This window comes from Marmota marmota, unplaced genomic scaffold, assembly GCF_001458135.2.
Source record: "Marmota marmota marmota unplaced genomic scaffold, marMar, whole genome shotgun sequence".
Lineage (NCBI taxonomy): Eukaryota > Metazoa > Chordata > Mammalia > Rodentia > Sciuridae > Marmota > Marmota marmota.
Window position 1 is genome coordinate 6,806,003 of NW_026000137.1, and position 19,213 is coordinate 6,825,215.

Here is a 19,213-nt window from a genome sequence, read left to right on the forward strand (position 1 = left end):
TTCCAGTTTTTAGAGGGAATGCCTTCATATTCACCCAACACATTTAGAATTATGTTGGCCTGGGGCTTAGCATAGATAGCTTTTACAATGTTGAGGTATGTTCCTGAAATCCCTAGTTTTTCTAGTGTTTTGAACATGAAGGGGTGCTGTATTTTGTCAAATGCTTTTTCTGCATCTATTGAGATAATCACATGATTCTTATCTTTAAGTCTACTGATGTGATAAATTACATTTATTGACTTCCATATGTTGAATCGACCTTGCATCCCTGGGATGAACCCCACTTGATCGTGGTGCACTATTTTTTTGATGTACTTTTGTATTTGATTTGCCACAATATTTTTTTAATATTTTATTTTTTAGTTGTAGTTGGACACAATATCTTTATTTTATTTATTTATTTTTATGTAGTGCTGAGGATCAAACTCAGGGCCTCACATGTGCTAGGCAAGCACTCTACTGCTGAGCCACAACCTCAGCCCCGATTTGCCAGAATTTTATTGGGAATATTTGCATCTTTGTTCTTTAGAGATATTGGTCTGTAGTTTTCTTTCTTTGATGTGTCTTTGCCTGGTTTTGGAATCAGGGTGATGTTGGCCTCACAGATGAGTTTGGAAGTGCTCCCTCTTCTTCTGTTTCATGTAATAATTTGAGGAGTATACGTATTAGTTCTTCATTAAAGGTCTTGGAGAACTCTGCTGTGTGTCCATCTGGTCCTGGGCTTTTCTTGGTTGGTAGGCTTCTGATGGTGTCTTCTGTTTCATCACTTGAAATCGATCTGTTTAAATTGTGTATATTATCCTGATTCAGTTTGGCAACTCAGATGATTCTAGATATTTGTTGATGCCTTCGATATTTTCTATTTTATTGGAGTAGAAGTTTTCATAATATTTTCTAATTATCTTCTGTATTTCTGTAGTATCCATCATATTTCCTTTTTCATCATGGATGTGAGTAATTTGAGTTTTCTCTCTCCTTCTCTTTGTTATCATGGCTAAGGGTTTGCCAATTTTATTTATTTTTTTCAAAGAACCAACTTTTTGTTTTGTCAATTTTTTCAATTGTTTCTTTTGTTTCAATTTCATTGATTTCAGTTCTGATTTTAATTATTTCCTGTCTTCTGATTTTGGTGTTGATTTGTTCTTCTTTTTCTAGGGCTTTGAGATGTAATGTTAGGTCATTTATTAACTTTTTCTTCTTTTAAGGAATGAACTCCATGCAATGAACTTTCCTCTTAGAAATGCCTTCTTTTCCTATCCTTATCCCTTTAATTTCTTAGTGTCCCAGAGATTTCGATATGTTGTATCAATGTTCTCATTCACCTCTAAGAATATTTTTAATCTCCTCCTTGATGTTTTTTGCAACCCATTGTTCATTCAGGAACATATTATTTAGTCTCCAGGTGTTGGAGTAGCTTTTGTTTTTTATTTTATCATTGATTTCTAATTTCATTCCATCTCTGATAGAATGCAGGGTAGTATCTCTAGGTTTTTGTCTTTGCTAAGAGTTGCTTTGTGGCATAACGTGTGGTCTATTTTAGAGAAGGATCCATGTGCTGCTAAGAAGAACATGTATTCGCTTATTGATGGATGAAATATTCTTTATATGTCAGTTAAGTCTAAGTTATTGATTGTATTTTTGAGTCCTATAGTTTCTTTGTTCAGCTTTCGTTTGGAAGATCTATCCAAACAAAACCTCTATTTAAAGAGGTGTGTTAAAGTCACTCAGAATTATTGTGCTGTGGTCTATTTGACTCTTGAACTTGAGAAGAGTTTGATGAATACAGATGTTCCATAGTTTGGGGCAAATATATTTATAATTTTATTTCTTGTTGATGTATGCTCCCTTAAGCAGTATGAAATATCCTCTTTATCTCTTTTGATTAACCTTGGCTTGAAGTCTACTTTATTTGATATGAGGATGGAAACCCCTGTTGGCTTCTGCAGTCCATGTGAGTGAGTGGTATGATTTTTCCCAACATTTCACCTTCAGTCTGTGGATGTCTTTTCCTATGAGATGAGTCTCTTGAAGGCAGCATACTGTTAGGTCTTTTTTAAAAATCTAATCTGCCAGTCTATGTCTTTTGATTGGTAAGTTTAGTACATTAACATTCAGGATTATTATTATTGAGACATGGTTTGTATTCTATATATTTTTGTTTATTTTTGGTATTTAACTGGACTTGATTTCTCCTTTGATTGGCTTCTCCTCTAATCTAGTTCCTCCCTTTGCAGATTTTCATTGTTGTTTTCATTTCCTCCGTGTGTAATATTTTGCCAAGAATATTCTGTAGTGTAGACTTTTTTGCTGTAAATTCATTCAACTTTTGTTTATCATGGAAGGTTTTTATTTCATCATCAAATCTGAAGCTTAATTTTGCTGGGTATAAGATTCTTCGTTGGCATCCACTTTCTTTTAGAGCTTGATATATGCTGTTCCAGGATCTCTTGGCTTTGAGGGTCTAGTTTGAAAAATCTGCTGAAATCTGAATTGGTCTTCCCCTAAATATAATCTGATTTCTTTCTCTTGCAGCCTTTCAAAATTCTATCCTTATTCTGTGTGCTAGGCATTTTCATTATAATGTGCCTTGGTATAGATCTGTTGTTATTTTGTACATTTGGTGTCCTGTAGGCCTCTTGTATTTTATTTTCCAATTCATTCTTCATGCTTGGGAAATTTTCTGATATTATTTCACTGAAGAGATTGTGCATTCCTTTGGTTTGAGTTTCTGAGCCTTCCTCTATCCTGATAAATTTTAGATTTGGTCATTTGGTGGTAACCCATAATTCTTGGATGTTCTATTCAAAGTTTCTTACCAACCTCAATGTGTGGTCAACTTATTTCAAATCTTATTTTCAAGATTGTACATTTTGTCTTCATTTTCTGAGGTTCTGTCTTCCAAGGGATTTAATCTGTTGTTGGTGATACTTTCTATTGAGTTTTTTATTTGGTTTATTGTTTCTTTCATTTCAAGGATTTGTTTGTTTGTTTTTTCAGAATCTCCATCTCTTTCTTGAATAATCTCTTGCTACCTGTATTTGCTCTAATCTCTTTGTTGGAGTGATAGATTTTTTGCCTGTATTTGCTCACTTAGGTCATTCTTTAATTCCCAGATCATTTTAATTATGTACATTCTGAACTCCTCTCTGGCATCTCATCCACTGCACTATCTATGGATTCTATTGTTGTAGTATCTTGGTTTGACTGGGGCACTTTCCTCCTTGTTTTTTTTTTTTTTTCCATGATGTCTATGTGTCTTCCTCTATTGCAGTGTAGATCTGAAGTACTGCACCTTCTACCCTATTATCTTAGAGTGTCCCTTCAGGTTACCAATACCTCACCTTTAAGGGGGACATCAATATTTCAGCACCCAACATAACCAATATGCAACCATAAATCAATTAGGTTCTATTTTAACAGTTACAGATATGTCACTATAAACAGAAATGATGAGTTTGGTTATCTTCTACCATATAGTCAGTAGGTTTGTACGACAGTTTATAGTTCCTAATGGGGGGGGGGTAGGCTATGATGTTTATGAAGAAGACTGTGAGAATATAAAGGTATTAGATTATATGACTAGTGAAAGGGTAGTCAGAAGGAGTTGGTGGTTAGCAGGACAACCCCATGCAAGTCTCCCTGTTACCTCTGCAACAAGATGACTGTCAGCACCCCTGGTAGAGACCTCTGGAGCAGCCAGGCCTAGAGGGACCTTGGTAAGGCTAAACCAGGTCCTGGTTGCTGTCCCTATTTATAAGTGGCGATGTCCCACTTTGTTGGCAATGTCCCACTTTGTTGGCAGCTGTAGAAGAGAATAGACACCTTGATGTCGGGCTATGGAGCTACACTTTGGTGAACATGGAACCACAGTGCGCCTCTCCGTATCGGCGTGGTGTGCCTCTCCACAAGGGTGTGGTGTGCCACACCTCCAGCGGGCCTCTGTCCGAGGTGGCAGGCTCACTTCCTACTCTTAATTATCACAGTAAACTTGGCTAAAAGTCACCAGCAATATCCATGCCACCGGGGGCTATGGTTGGGCTCATTAGTACAGTGTTTGCCAGGCATGTGTGAGGCACTGGGTTCTATCCTCAGTTTCACATTAAAAATAAACAAATAAAATAAAGGTATTGTGTTCATCTATAACTAAAAATATTTTTTTTTAAAATATACACACTACCACCTAAATGCTGTACTGTCTTGAAATTTTCTCTGCCAGATTAATTAGTCCATCACCCTTAAATTTAGTTTCACAGAAAGTCTCAGGATATAGGCAAAATGTAGACAATTTCTTTGCCAGAATGTAACACGAATGGCCTCTAGTCCAATTTCCAATAAGTCTCCCTTCTCCTCTGAAACCTCAGGTGCCCAGTCTTTACTATCCACAGTCCTATGGCATTCTGGTCTTTTGAGCTCCCACCAGAATCTCTCATTAAGCTTTGCTTACAATGTCCTAAACCTTTTTCAGCCTGCATGTCTCAAGTTTTAAAAATCCCTCCACAAAATCAGCAGCAAATGGTTCTGAACCACATGGTGTAAATCCTACTTCTTGATATCAGTTTCAGTTTTAGCCAGCTTTGTGTCACTGCGACCAAAAGATCTGACAAGAACAGCGTACCAGAGGAGAAGTCATTTTTGGCTCATGGCTTCAGAGGTTCTGCCCTTTTTCAGCCGATTCCACAGCTGTGGGCCCAAGGTGAGGCAGAACATCATAGGGCAAGGGCATGCCCTGACCTCAGTCATGGCAATAGGGAGTAGAGAGGGATTCTCACAGAAACCAACCAAAGAAACAAAATATATGAATCCCAGAGACAAGCCCTCAACTACCTGCTTCCTCCAGTCCCATGAATATGCTCACAGTTATCACCCAGTTTCGTGTCAGTGGATCAATCCGCGGATCCCGTCTAACTCTCAGAATCTAGTCGTTTCACCTCTACACATTCTTGCATGTCTCACGCAGGAGCTCTCGGTAGTCGCCTCATATGTGAACTACATCAAAATGGGAAGGAAGCTTGGACCCTCAGACTGGTCCAGAGAGACACAAGCAGAAGTGACACGGGGTCATCAGTGACCTGAGAGAGGCCTGACTGGACTCTGACAGGGAGTGGGGGGTAAACCGTGGGTAGTTAGGGTGGGGAGCACACTAGGGCTGTGGAGCCAGGTGTCCCCTACCCACTGAGGAGCTTTGGATAAAACCCCACGTCTAGGGACCAGACCCAAGTGGTCCTAACAGCCACTGGATTCAGCAATGAATCAAGCTTAGAGCCACTACTGTGTTCGCTGAAGATCTGGGCCACTTGTTTGGGGCTTATGAATTCTTTCTAGAAAGAGACTATGCAGAGAATGGTTTTCAATGGACCAAGTGACCTGTGAACAGAAAGCTACACGGGCAGAGTGAACACTGTGAATTGGTGTCACACCCCCAGACGGACACAGTTTACCCTGTCATGGATGTAGCTGAAGTCCAGTGTGGCCAACTCCCACAACCTGAGGACCTAGGACAAGGGGATAGTGGACGTCTTCCATTCACAAATGCTGACACAACAGGGTGAGAACCTAGGGCAAACTGGCAGTGCATGCCTTCCACTCATAAACACTCCCGTCACAGCTGAGGGCCAGGACAAGTCAACAGGGGACATCTTCCACTCACAGGTGCTGACCTCTCAGATGACAGGCACACAGATGAGACAACATGAGGAAGAGTGTCCCTACAGTGGACCATGGGCTAAGGGGACACAGGCGGCTGAACCTGCCCCAGAGTCCAGAACTTCCATGGAGGGCAGCAGGTCCACATCTGCCACCCTGGGCAGTCAATTGGGTAGGGTCTAGAGCCCACCCTGTCCTGTCAAACCAGCACTTTTGGGATCATAGCCATATCCTGCATCTAACATCAACATGTAAAACAAAAACCACAAAACTCACCAGCTAAATCTAATGACCAACTTGGTTGAAAGCCCTTGTTTAGGGAGATATACACATGAGAGTATACTTCACCTATTAAGACACGGCCCTCCTACCCATGTTTCTGGGGTCTGTGTAGGTACCCCCATGTGCAGCAAGGCACATACACAGGACACTCCCTCCATAGTCATTCCCTGAGTGTGCATGCACTCTTCCACATGCACATGTACATATAAGAAGGACATGCCCGTGGGCATCCCCACTAGATGCAATGGACCCTACACAGGTGCTCACTTGCCACCGTGCATGCTTGCCACAAGTGTACCCCTGCTGCTATGCATATCAGCAGGAGCAGGGCAGTCAGACCAGTGGGAGCCATGGCCATAATGGTCATTCTGGATTTGCAGGTCTGGGCCATCTGGCTGACCAGATTCCCTCTCAGCGAGGCCTTAGGCCTTGCAGCCCGGCCTCCTCACTCTGCCCACACAGGCCCACGCCCTCCCTGAGCCTGCTCCTACCTTCTCAGGTCCCCTCTGTCTGTACTGCAGTGATCTTCCTCCCTCAATCCTGGCCGCCATCAGCTGCCTGATGACCACAACCACCTGGGCCATCAGACCTTGCTCTCCTCAAACTCCCTCTGCACCTTGATAGAACCTCTAGGCACCTCACTTACATTAAAAGGCCTCCAGTTATTTCACACATTTTAATGGTCTCTCTCCAAGAACTGCACAGCTCACTAAGGTAGGGCCATGTCTTATTGCTCATTTCTCCAAATCCCCAAGCCTGGCACATGAAGCAACTTCCCAATCAATAATTGTTCTCAAATCCCATGAATTTCTAACCTCTTTCCCACTAAGGGCGACAAACGAAGTACATAGTGGCTTTGTCCAACTCCACAGAACCGGTCATCATCATCCACAACAAGCTGGGTAACAGTCTGGAAGCTGAGGAAGTCAGCCGCCAGCAGGTTTCCACGTGGCCCTGGCCTCCGCAGCCCGAATTCCCAGTGCATCTACTGAACGACAGCACAGTGGAACCCCTGCAGACCCCGGCCAGTTGCCATGGCTCAGCATAGAGGGCAGCACTCAAGATGACCACGTGCCACTCAGTGGGACAGTGCCAAGCGCCCCGGGGGGTGCAGCTCTTGCTCTCCCTGTGCGATCTGCAGGCTCACCGTCGGACTTCTTAGGAAGCAGCTGCAGATAATCTTGGAAATCAGTGGGAGGACTCCACCTGTGCAGGTCTGTCACCTGAAGTCGCAACGGGCTCCTGGTCCGAGTCAGAGCCAGGAGGGCTGCACGACCCTGCCCTGTACCCTGACCTGTGGCAGCAGGCCAGGTTCTCAGCTTGAGGATGCGTTCTCCTCTCCGCGCAGTTCCTGAGGAGAGCAGCCTGTCTGAAAAGTCCCAGTGCTGCAGCCCGGTCACTCTGAAGCACATGGACAGGTCTGCTCTAGAAGCCCAGTGGGATCTCCAGTATCCTGGCTGCCCACCGGCTGTGAAGCCCAAGCTCCAGGTGGCAGGCAGCGCTCTTTCCTGTGATACCCTCACAGAGCTGAGGCTCAACTTTTTTTTTATGAGTGGGATCTCACTGGGGCACCCAGGTTGGCCCTGATCTCCTGGGCCCCAGCAAGCCTCCTGGCCCTGCCTCCCACAGGTGGAGGAAAGCAAAGCTCTGAATGACTGTGAGCTCTGACTCCCAGCTAGGCGGCACACACACACACACACACACACACACACACACACGTGATTCCCTGCTACCGTCATGTGCCAGCACATCAGGACCCTCTGAGGCCCCCAAATCGCCTGCCCATGTGAGCTGCCAGCCTCCCAGGACCTTGCAGAGCAGAGTGGGGAGAGACCCAGCGCCTGGCCCAGTTGGAGGGCTATGGCGATACTCTCCTCCCTCCTGGCTGGCCCTTGCCATCCGGAGCCCATCTGGCTGCTTCCAGGGCCAGACCGGCCAAGCCACCTCAGGGTCAGACAACCACCTTTCAGCAGCAGCGAGGGGCAGCACCTGGGCCTAGAGGCTGCCCGCCACACCCACCATCCTGTGTTTTTACTGTCATTGCCACAGCGAGACTTGAGGCTGAGGTGTCCTCCTCTCCTGTGCCCTGAGCAGAGACAAGGACGAGACACAACTGCTACCACTGGCGTGACACCGGCCATCTGAACACAACCTGATGGCTCCAGGTTATCAGTGACTTACTAGGTGTGCGGTGGCATTACAGTGCGCTAAGAAGAAATAAGCTTGCGTTTCGGAGGGATCACAGGAAGCTGGGGCTCGTGTCACAGCAGGGGCCAGGTGCAGCGGGAGTAGCCCTGCTGGTGACCGGAGACCCTGCTGGCCTCGTGGAGCCCTGAAGGGACACTCCTACCTGCAGCTGTCTCCTTGGAGATTGCCTGGCCAGAGAGCTCCTGGTGGGGCAGAGGTGGGTCACAGGAAGAGGGCGGGAGTCCAGATCCCTGCTACCCTGGCTGTTTTCCTGGGGCTCCTGGTGGGAGCAGTGCTCAGGGGCAGGAAGGGGCCTCTGGACTCTCGCTCCTACAGGGCCTGTCCACCTGAGAGGAGTGGCGAGGGAGTAGAGCAGGCACAAGACAGTAAGGCCATGGGTAAACTCTGGTTCCAGTCAGAATACAGCAAGTGTGTGGCCCCAAGGGTGGGGAGGGACGTGGGGCTCCCTCACGAAGCCAAGCTGGACCACGGAGCCACATTGTGGCCTGGCCCAGGATTTTGAGATTCTTTGATGGGTTCGGGGGCCACTTGATGACAACTATTTCCACTCTCCATCAGGCAAATGGATGCTTTCCACGTGGGTCTTACCAGGTACCTCCACATCCTTTCCCCACACTGTGGTCTCTGCACGTCTCCTGATCATCAGCTCCAGGTGACGAGAGCAGGTGCCCAGCAATCCCCTGTCTGACTTCCAGGTGGGCACCAGGACCCAGACGGGCTGACAGCACACACGGGAACAGAGGCGGCCTGTGCACTGGAGCTGGAGAACTGCTGTCCGCCCAGTGCTGTGCCCTGCACTGAAGGTGAGAGGCCAGCATGTGGTCCCCCTCATTCCTGCTCCTCTTCCTCCTCCTCCCCTTCTGCTCTTCTAATGGATGAGAACCCTGCCTATTAACACTCACTGGGACTCTACCCACCTCCAATCTTCAACACTAGGACTCCATCAGGACAAGCACATTGTCAAGACAGGCAATCCAAGAGCTGAATGGGTGACAAGGAAGGACATGTCCCCTTCCAGAAAGAGTCTGTGAGGATGGCAATGTGCTTGCTCAACCCAGCTAGTCATGGTCCAGGAACAGGCTGGAGCTAAGTCCTACCCCAGCCCTTTCAGGACACCCTGTCTCTGCCACTGCACAAAGCTGCCCCTCTTCTCTGCAACTGCCTGGCCCTGGGCAGGGTGGCCCTGGGCCTTGGCTCTGTGACTGAGACCCCAGGGGTCTTCTGGGCAGCAGGGGTGGAACTGGGTTGACGGTCTAGTCATCAGCTTGGAAAGGTGCCCTTCAGCCTCACTGGCTTCCAGAAGCACTGACAAGCCCCTTCTGAGCCCACGGGCTTTGCAGGACACAAGAGTAGTGGGCACTCCCTGTCACTTATCTTGGGCCTGGCAGGCGGGGGCACAGACACCTGATCTTCCTGAGTGTGTCTGGTAGACAAGGAGTGGTGCTGTGCCAGCATCTAGAGGCATCTCCCGTGATGGTGCTGCCTCCTGCACTCACACAGAACAGTGGCAGAGGGCCCGCCTGAGGCCAAGCCTCAACGGGGGACCTGCACACCAGCCAGCAGGCATCACCTGCATCCAGCAACTGTCCCCAGGCTCAGATTCTCATTAGAAAACCTGAAGGAGAACTCACGATCCAGCCGCCCATCTCAGAGTACTAAGAGGTGCAGGGTGGGCTGGGCAATGCCAGGCCACCTCAGCGTCTTGACCCTGGGCCACCCTCACAGGCCCTCCGTGCCCACCCTCCCCAGCAGCCTCCCGGCAGTCCTCTCCTGCCCAGGTGAAGCTGCACTCTCGCTGGCTGCTGCTGATCGTGTCCCCGGTTCCACTCCAGTGCCCTGTTCCCTTCCAGGATCCCTGGGAGGTGGATCCATTGCCACCTCCCCCGAGGTGGACGAGCCCAGCCCACAGTGACGGTGACCTGCCCGGTACGTGCCGGTGCGGGATCCTGCCCTGGTAGTCCACCTCTGTGCTGTCTTCCTGCCATGGTGCCCTCATGAGGAGTAGAAAGTCACAGGGAGGTGGGCCTCTCCCGTGCTGCCAGGGTCCCAGGCACTCATGGGGAGGGTGGTCCTCTATGACCACTCCTCCTATTTCTTTTTCTTTCTTTTCGTGAAGGGACTTATTAGTGGCGATTTTATTTTGTATCATTTTTTGCATATTTTTGATTAGTGCATTTTAACTGTGCATAATTACACCTGGTTGTTACATTGTATCTGCATAAAATAGAACAGAGCGACTTATCAGCACCATCCACAGTATTTCTCCCCCTCCCCCTCTCCTCCACTGATCACCTTCCATTTCCATGAGATCCACCTGAACTTTCTTTCCTCTCTATGAAAGACAACATATAACCCTTGACCTGCTGAGTTTGGCTTATTTTGCTTAACAATGTTCCCAAGTTCCAACCATTTTCCTGAAAATGCCATAATTCCACTTTTCTTTCTGGCTGAATAAAACTCCATTATATGCATACACCATATTTCCTTATCCATGGACGCCAGGGCTGGTTTCTCAGCTTGGCTGTTGTGAACTGTGCTGTATAGACCTAGGTATGCTTGTACCACTGCAGTAAGCTGACTTTGATTCTTTAGGATCAACACCACGGAGTGCTATAGCTGGGTCAGATGGCGGTTCCATGCCTAGTCTTCTGAGGACCTCCACACTGATTTCCATAGTGGCTGTACCAATTCCCAGTCCCACCAGTGGTGTAAAGTGATCCTTTCTCCACATCCTCTCCAGCAGCTACTCCTGTTGTATTCTTGATGCTGCCGTTCTGACTGGTGTGAGATGATGTCTCAGGGTAGTTTTGATTTGCATTTCCCTGATTGCTAACGATGTTGAAATTTTTTTCAAATATTCTTGTTCATTTGTACTTCTTTTGAGAAGTATGTGTTTTATTCACTTGCCCATTTATTAATGAGGTTATTTGGAATTTTCAGTGTTAAGCTTTTTAATTCTTCATATATTCTAGATATTAATTAATCCTCCGTCAGAAGAGTAGTTAGCAAAGATCTTCTCCCAGTCTGTAGTTCTCTCTTCACATTGTTTCCTTTGCTGTGTGGAAGCTGTTTAATTGGATGCCACCCATTTATTAACTTTTGGCATGATTTCTGAGCTTTAGGGGCCCTGTTGAAAAGTTCTTGTCTGTGACTAGATGCTGGAGTGTTGACCCTGTTTTCTCCTAGGAGTCACAGTGTTTCTGGTCCAATTCCAAGGTTTTTATTCACTTTGACTTGATTTTTGTGCAGGGTGAGAGATAAGGTTCTGGTCTCATTCTTCCACGTATGGGTCATCAGTTTTCCGAGCACCATTTATTAAAAACACTGTCTTTCTTCACCCTATGTTTTGGGCACCTTTGTCAAGGATCAGATGACCACGTGTTTCTGTGGCCACACATGGCCAGGCTGGGTTTGCTCAGTCCCTAGGGCCCATGAGGTCTCTCCCACATGACTTCTCTTGTCACCGCACCACATGTGTAACACGCCTTTTGTGGCTTCTCAGTTGTGTGTTGGCGTGATCCTGGTTTTCAAAACTTCCAAAGCCGATCTCACTCACTCACGGCTCTTCTTGAGGCACTGTGCCAGAGGGCTCTGGGGCTAGGAGAAGAGGGGGTGTCCTTGCAAGGAGGCAGGCTCCTCCTGCTGAGGGACTCGCCCACGCCACCCTCGCCCATCCTGCGCAGACCCCTCCCTGCAGCCTGACAGGACACACGTGAGGACTTCCCTTGGGGACTGGGAAGTGTATCTCCCACCCCATCTTGAGGGATACAGGTGTAACAGCAAAGGATCCCCCATCCATGAGCAGATGAGGCTCAGAGAGCAAAGCCACACTCTGCTCTCAGCACGAGCAGCTGGTGAGGTAGCCGAGAAGGCAGCCCTGGGTGGTCACTCCTAGCCTCCCTGCACAGGCATTAAGCTCACATCACTGTGTTTGAAGAACTGCACCTGATTCCCCTAAGTCAGTGGCTGGTCTACCAATGCTTAAGCTGAGCTCTGGTGGCCCCATGACCCAGAGAATCCCAAATTATCGATTAGCCTGATGATGGGAGCCCCACCCCCACCTGCCTTCCATGACTGACACCTGCCCGGAAGCATGGCAGAGGCAGGATGTTAGGTGACCCTCCCGGGCAGCAAGAGCAAGGCCACAGGCAGCCAAAAGGCTGTGGGCAGCCAGGAGACCACGGTGCCCTCCAGGACTGTTCGCAGCAGGTGCAGCCCAGCTTTATGGGCACAGGGGCTGCAGCACCCAACGCAGAGACAAGCCTAGTGTAGCAGGGACATCACTCTATCTTAGAAAGTCACCAGCAGCGGATGCACGACCAGGTTCTGCAGCCTCCATGCACCAGAGGGGCCTGCCAGAGACCACTCCAGGCCCACCACCACCTCACTGGGAGGGTCACCATTCCAGGCCCACAGAGTCCCTGCTAACGGGCAGCAAAGACCCCACACGCCCAGTCTGTCCTGCTCCTGGTGACAACTGGCTGTCATCTGGGAGTTGAAAATGATCGTGTTATGGTTTGGATTTGGTGTCCCCAAAACATTCTCATGTGAGTCAACACAAGGAGGTCTGGCGGAGGTGGCCGGGTAACCTCATCAGTGAATTCACCCCTGATGGGATCAACCGCCTGGTGGCTGAAGGCAGGTGGATGTGGCTGGAGGCGGTGGTTCATTGTGGTGTAGCTAGGGGTGCTTGTTTTGTGTCTGGAAACTGGAGTCTCTCACCATCTGCTTCCCGATCAAAACATATGAGCTGCTTCCCTCCACTCCCCTCTTCCACCATGATGCTCTGCCTCACCTCAAGTCCCAACGCATGGAAACAGCTGAAACCCTAAGCCCCAAATAAACTTTTCCTGCCCTACAGTTGTTCTGTTGGGTCTTTTAGTCACAGTGGCAAAAAAAGCTGACTAAAACAGATTGGGTGCTTTCACTGGGAACTGCCTGTCCCCAAGGTACAACACACACACACCCACAAGTGTGCAAGACACACAACACACTGCACACAACATGCCACATACACACTACATGCATGCCACAACATAAGTGTATGTGTGTAGCATATAACATAGAAGGGTCACATGATACACCACATATGACACACTACAAAGAGTACAAAGCACAGAATATGTCACATAGACAAAGTACATGACATATCACACGCCACATAGGGAACTACACAATGCACAACACAAACACTCCACAACACACAACATACCACAGAGAGCAACGTTCCCAGGGAAGGGAGAAGTTCACGGTGCAGAGTAACTGACATATTTATAATGGTACACGCTGTGGGCGGTCCACCGACATCTCCTCTTTGCCTCCATGTGCAGAGACGGACATTGCAGAGCCCAGCAGTCAGCACCTCCATGCGCCTGCCTGTCTCCAAGCAGGAGGGGACAGCACCACTGGGCGCCTGCCTGACGCACACAGGTGGTCTGTGTGAAGGTTAGAAGTGGGCGTTGTCCCTCCAAAAGAAAGGCCTTGAGCCAGCTGCCTGCAGCTGACAACAGAACAAGATCTCTGTCGGTGGCTGGCGCAGCCCTACGGCTCAGCCTGGCTTTGCAGCTGGCCCACGGCTTGAGCATGAAATGAAACCCTACACCCAGCTGTGGGAGGCGACCATTTCTCCCCAGCAAAACCTGGGTGGCCACAACCTGCAGGAGCTGGGGCAGGACTGTGGGGAGCTGGCACAGAGTGAGGCCTGGGGAGCGACAGGGAGGTGGGATCTGACCCCCTGCAGCCCCTTCCCCCTGTGGAAGGTCACTGGACTAGGCCAGGCTTGTGAAGGCAGGGGAAGATGCCTGAGCAAACACACCCAGAAGTGGAGAGTCAAGTCACACGCAGGAACACCTCGGCATGTGACCACACGCCCTGACATGCACTCACCCCACATCCGCACACCCTCACACATCCACACACTCACATACCCATACACATCTCACACACAAGCACACACATCCTCACATGCCCTCACACATACACGCTTGTATATACCTGCACTCACATGCAAGCACTCATGTCCACACCTACACCTACCTACACACTCAGACATGCACAGGAATGCACACACACTCTCATGCACACAATTACACATGCATACACACACCCAAAAGCACAGACACATGTGTGCAGTACATGGCTTCCAGTACTGGAGACGGCGCCAGGTAGAGCAAGGGTCAAATGTGGGGCTCCTTAAGGAGGAGGCCTGAGAGTGGGCTGGCTGCTCCCAGAACTCGGTGCAGGACGCCTGCACGCTTTCCTCGCTACTTCCAGTTCACCACAAGACAAAGAAGGACACGTTGCAGGGAGGCAGCCTCCCTCTGAGGTGACGTGGTCCTGCTGCTGGGGCTACTCGATGGGGCCTTGTCACAGGCCGGAGCCTGCATGGCCTCAGCTTCTGGCATGGCCACAGCACTGCTGCCTTGCCAGGGCGCCACCCTGACGGCCCCAGTGACTCTGGCTCACAGCAACAGGGCAGCAAGGCCTGGCGGGTGGGTCTGGTCACTGCACTTGGGAGCCCAGCACCTGTCCAGAAGCTCCAGGCAGGAGCCCTGGGCACGCTGCGTGCTGCCTCCCACCTGTGGCTCCGCAGGCACCTCCACTAGGCTTTCTACTTCAGACATTTGAAATAAAAGTGTCTCCCCACTTCACAAGGCGCGCCCTCCTGCCAGGACCGGGCACAGGAGCCACACTGGAGTTCCTACTCACTCGTTTCCTGTCACGATGTAGCCCGAGTCCTCTTCCTCAGAGGGCTCCACCTCCAGCTGCAGGCCCTCGCTAGGCGGGGCCCGGGCCCCTGCCCTGGGGCTCTGCCCCTCCTGTAGGGCCCCTGGAACCCAGGCCTGCAGCAGCCCGAGGCCAGCAGCCCTGGGCTGGGAGCTTGGCTTCTCCGGCAGTGGTTTGGAGTAGGTGTGGCTCTTCACGTTCTCCACCCCAGCTTCCTCCTCTTCCCAGGTCAGGGAAACCTCGGGCTCCTCCGGTTTCTTGGCTTCTGTTTTAGGGAGCTCTTCCAGAGTGGGGGCTTCAGGCAAGAGTGGAGACCTGTGATCCTGCCCTCGGTCCCCAGGGGAGGCACTCAGGAGGCTGGCCTGGAAGAAGGAAACTGCTGTGAGACAGCATCACAGTGTGGCATCTGTACAGAAGAAACGTTTGGAACTAAGTCACCTGGGGCGGAATGGTGGCCTGAAACGGCAACACGGGAGGAGGCCAGGCCTCTTCCCTGGGCCTGTGTCCAGCCTCATATCTACATGCAGAATGGCGACCCAGCCGAGGCTGAGGACTTCCTGGAGAGCCTGACTTTATCATCAGTGTACACGTTAGACTCTGTATTTAAAAACAGCCTCTGAGATTGCAAGATCCCATTCCTCCAGGAGCAATGAACACACACAAATAATAAATGAGTATAATCATTCACATTTACTGAGCTCTTACAAATACAAAAGCCCCATACTAGACACTTTAAGAGCATGAACTCACCCAATCTTCATGAAAGCCTAGGAGTTGCAAACTCCATTCACCCCCATTCACAGGTGGGAAGACTGAGGCCTGGAGGTGCGCCCCACAGCATGTCATGGGGACCCATGCTTCCCATCCACAGAAGGGAGGGTCTCTGGTCCTCATGGGGGCAGCACTCACCCAGCTTCATCCCCAGCCCTGGACACAAGGCTCCTTGGCCCTCTTAATGGCATTCTGACTGAGGAATGTGATGGCCACAACATGAGCACTGACCACAAACCAGATGTGGACTTGTGAACACATCTCGCTGCTCACCCCCTAGCCCATGATGAGTGCTACTCTGATCGCTGATCTGCAGAGGTCAGACATTATACAATCTGCATGGACCACAGAGACGGTGACGGGCAGATCCAGAGTCTGAACTCAGGTCTAACGATGCCCCCGATGTCAGCTCAGCAGCATGACATGGCCTCCTGGTGTGTGCTGCTGCTACACCATGCAGCAGGGTGGTTTTAAACAAGACATGTGACATGTGACATTAGACAGAAACAGGAATCAACTTGCTTTACCCAAACACATTTATTTAGGAAATTAAGGAAGGGCCCTGAAGGGAATCTTTCCCTTTTTGACTAAGTTTCATTCATAACTTCTCCTTTTGTGGTTTTCAATATTTAAACAAAACAGTAGTTTGGTGAAGATATTTGCTTAAATTTGGATCCTGAGTTACAACAGTGCACAGCACTTAAGTTTCCAAATGGCTTCAGAGCAATAACCTTAGGCTTTTTGAAGGAAAAGGGATAATATTCTCACTTAGGTGGCATTTCACACTAAGAGGAAAAGGAAAGAGTTGGTAAATGAGTAAGAGCTCAGGACACCCAACATTCAAGCACTATTTTTTGAAAAAAATTGATTGAAAATGCAGTCCAAGAAGTAACCCTAACCCTAACCCTAACCCTGACCCTGACCCTGAACCTGACCCTAACCCTGACCCTAACCCTGACCCTAACCTTGACCCTAACCCTGACCCTGACCTGACCCTAACCCTAAACCCTAACCCTAACCCTAAACCATAACCCTAACCCTAACCCTGACCCTGACCCTGACCTGACCCTAACCCTAAACCCTAACCCTAACCCTAACCCTAAACCCTAACCCTAACCCTAACCCTGACCCTAACCCTGACCCTAACCCTAGGAGACAAGCAGCAGTGGGAGGGGTCCAGCATCCCACCCGGCCACAGCCCCGGGGTGCCACCTATCTCCTGGCCCCACTTCCTAAATTCAGAAACTATTTCCTGACCCACTTCTCCCTTTGCCACTCAGAGTTCCCACCACTGTCAGGATTTAAAATCCATGTTTCCTTCCTTGCTAAGACATGAAGGTGATCTAACAAGAGAACTGCTCGCCCGAGTCGTTTCTCCCACTCCAACAACAGCTTCAAGGAACCACATGATGACACTGCCCCTGCTATGAGTCGGCTTCTGCATCTGTGTGGTGTGCACGGAGCAGCAAGGCTCCTGAGCGAGGGTAACTGAAAACTAACAGAGCCCACAGGAACGTGGAGGTGACTAGAGGGGAGAGACCTCACAAAACCTGTGCATGCACTGGAGGGAGAAGCGCTGCCCAGCGGACCCTTCTGAAGGACAGCAGGCCCACACCTGCACCGCCAAGCCTGGGCCTCCACAAGGCCACCGCAGCTGAGCAACTGCTGATGGAATCTCAACCACCTTAAATCTAGTTTAAGTCGACTCTGCTGCCAGCAGCTGCCAGGTCAGCGTGCAGCCAGGCCACCAGCTCTGTCCCGCCAGGCACTGCAGGCACGATCCTGTGGTCTGGGGAACAGGCCTGTGCTGTCCTCATTTGGTCTTGCAGCCCCAGGCAGGGAAATCCTGAGAATATCAATGTTGTTCATCTTTTGGGTCTTTTAAATTTTCTATGATGGATGCGTATTAGCTTAGAATCTGAAAACAGTATTTTTATGAACCCTAGCATACACAATGCTGTATGTACTTTTTACGCTTTTCTCAATTTTGACATTATGAGGATTTCTCCTGTACTTTCCAGGGGAAAAAACACTTTGCAGATCATAAATGTTGGCAGCCTTGAACAGAAAGATCTCCGTCCTCCCCTGGGTTTTACATAAGCCACTGTGCATGCAGCATCCATTTTACCTCATGGAAACGCCCGTCCTTCTTGTCCGCCAGAGCTTCGTCACCTGTAAGAGACAGGAGCATTAGCCACATCCCACAAGACATGAGCAAAGGTGTCACAGTGTGTGAAAGGACGTCATGGAGCCCCTCTGAACAGAAGGGATACTTCCTGAGCTGGCCCCGCTCCTAGCATGACACAGTGTCTGAGAAACATCCGTAAAGCAGATGTTTCTCCAGCTCAACCAGAGGCAAGAGGTCAGCACCGGCTGGCCTGCCAGCTCCTGGCCCTGGGCCTCAGCACCCTGTACCCTCAGCAGAGCCCACTGAGCCTGCACAGCCAACTCTTCCAAGCCACAAAGAGCAGTGTCCAGCCAGGATGGCCGCACGTCCGCTGACTCAGGTCATCCGTTTGGGCAACAATTCTCTCCAGGTGAACGCCCTACACACGACCTACCCCCGGTGTGTTGCGCCCAAGCCACACATAGGCTCCAGGTCCCCTCCTCCCTGAAGCCTGCTGGGCAGGACCTGGGCCTTCTGTGGGCAGATGTGCACTGGTGGTTGCCCAGCGCGTACCTCACTGTGGCGAGGCTATTGTCCCTGTCTGTGTTTCCTACTGCAGCACCCAGTGAGCCTGCGTCCCAACCCAGAGGAGAAAGGCCTGTTCCCGGCACCTGGCTTTCAGCTCCTGTTCTTGGACACCTACCACCAACAAGGCATCGAGTTGGCAATTTGCTAGGGCTCCAAGAACTCTGGGAGTAATCCCGTGGGACGGGGCTGGTCAGAGAACACCTGTCTGCCAGTGGCTGCCTAATCAGTGAAGGCAGCAGGGAGGTGATATCCATTGCCCCCGGCAGCCTCAGAGAGTGGGCGCAGGCAGTCAGATGAAGCCCTCTGGCTCCACTGCTCAAATGTTTGACAACACCTATTCCCAGGATCCAAACATAGACGTGGCCTCGCTCCGGGCTTCCTAATGCTAAGGCTCAGCACAGAGGAGCTCACCTCCTGGCAGAGCCACCTGCCACTCAGCGTAACTGCTCCAGAGGCTCAGCCTGGAAAGAAGGTTTTAGAGCAAAACCTCAGACAGATAAGATCCTTCATACGAACTCCATCTCCCCAGCAGGAAGAAAGCATTTCAGCCTGCTGAACGGCAGGTCTAGTGCCACACATGACCACATACCAGCCCTGAGTCCACCCCGAATGCCAAGGGCCTGGGGAGAGGAGGTCACCTTGGACTGCTGCTTCCAGGCCCTCCGCCTGCCCCTCAGGTGGTCTCCCTCTGGGCACTCACCTTGCATGGGGCCTGCAATTGTGCCCACCATCTCCTCCAGTTCCAGGGGGCCCACATGCGTCACTTCAGCTTGGCGCTGCCACAGGTCCTTCAGGAGACTCCGAATGAGCACATCTGGAGGACAGAGAAGCCAACTGTAGGTGGGTCCAGCTGTCACCAGGGAGGGGCCTGCTGGGCAGGCAGTGGTG

General features: G+C 50.1%; 1 protein-coding gene across 1 annotated transcript in view; it reads right to left on the reverse strand.

Moving 5' to 3' along the window:
• Positions 1-19,213, reverse strand: part of Ptprn2 (protein tyrosine phosphatase receptor type N2) — a 631,370-nt gene that overhangs the window by 394,439 nt on the left and 217,718 nt on the right. Inside the window, exons 7-9 of the mRNA XM_048785405.1 lie at positions 19,026-19,139; positions 17,759-17,802; positions 14,842-15,221 (exon numbers count right to left, since the gene is read on the reverse strand). Coding sequence (XP_048641362.1) covers positions 14,842-15,221; positions 17,759-17,802; positions 19,026-19,139 — 538 coding nt within the window. The remainder of the gene's footprint in view (positions 1-14,841; positions 15,222-17,758; positions 17,803-19,025; positions 19,140-19,213) is intronic.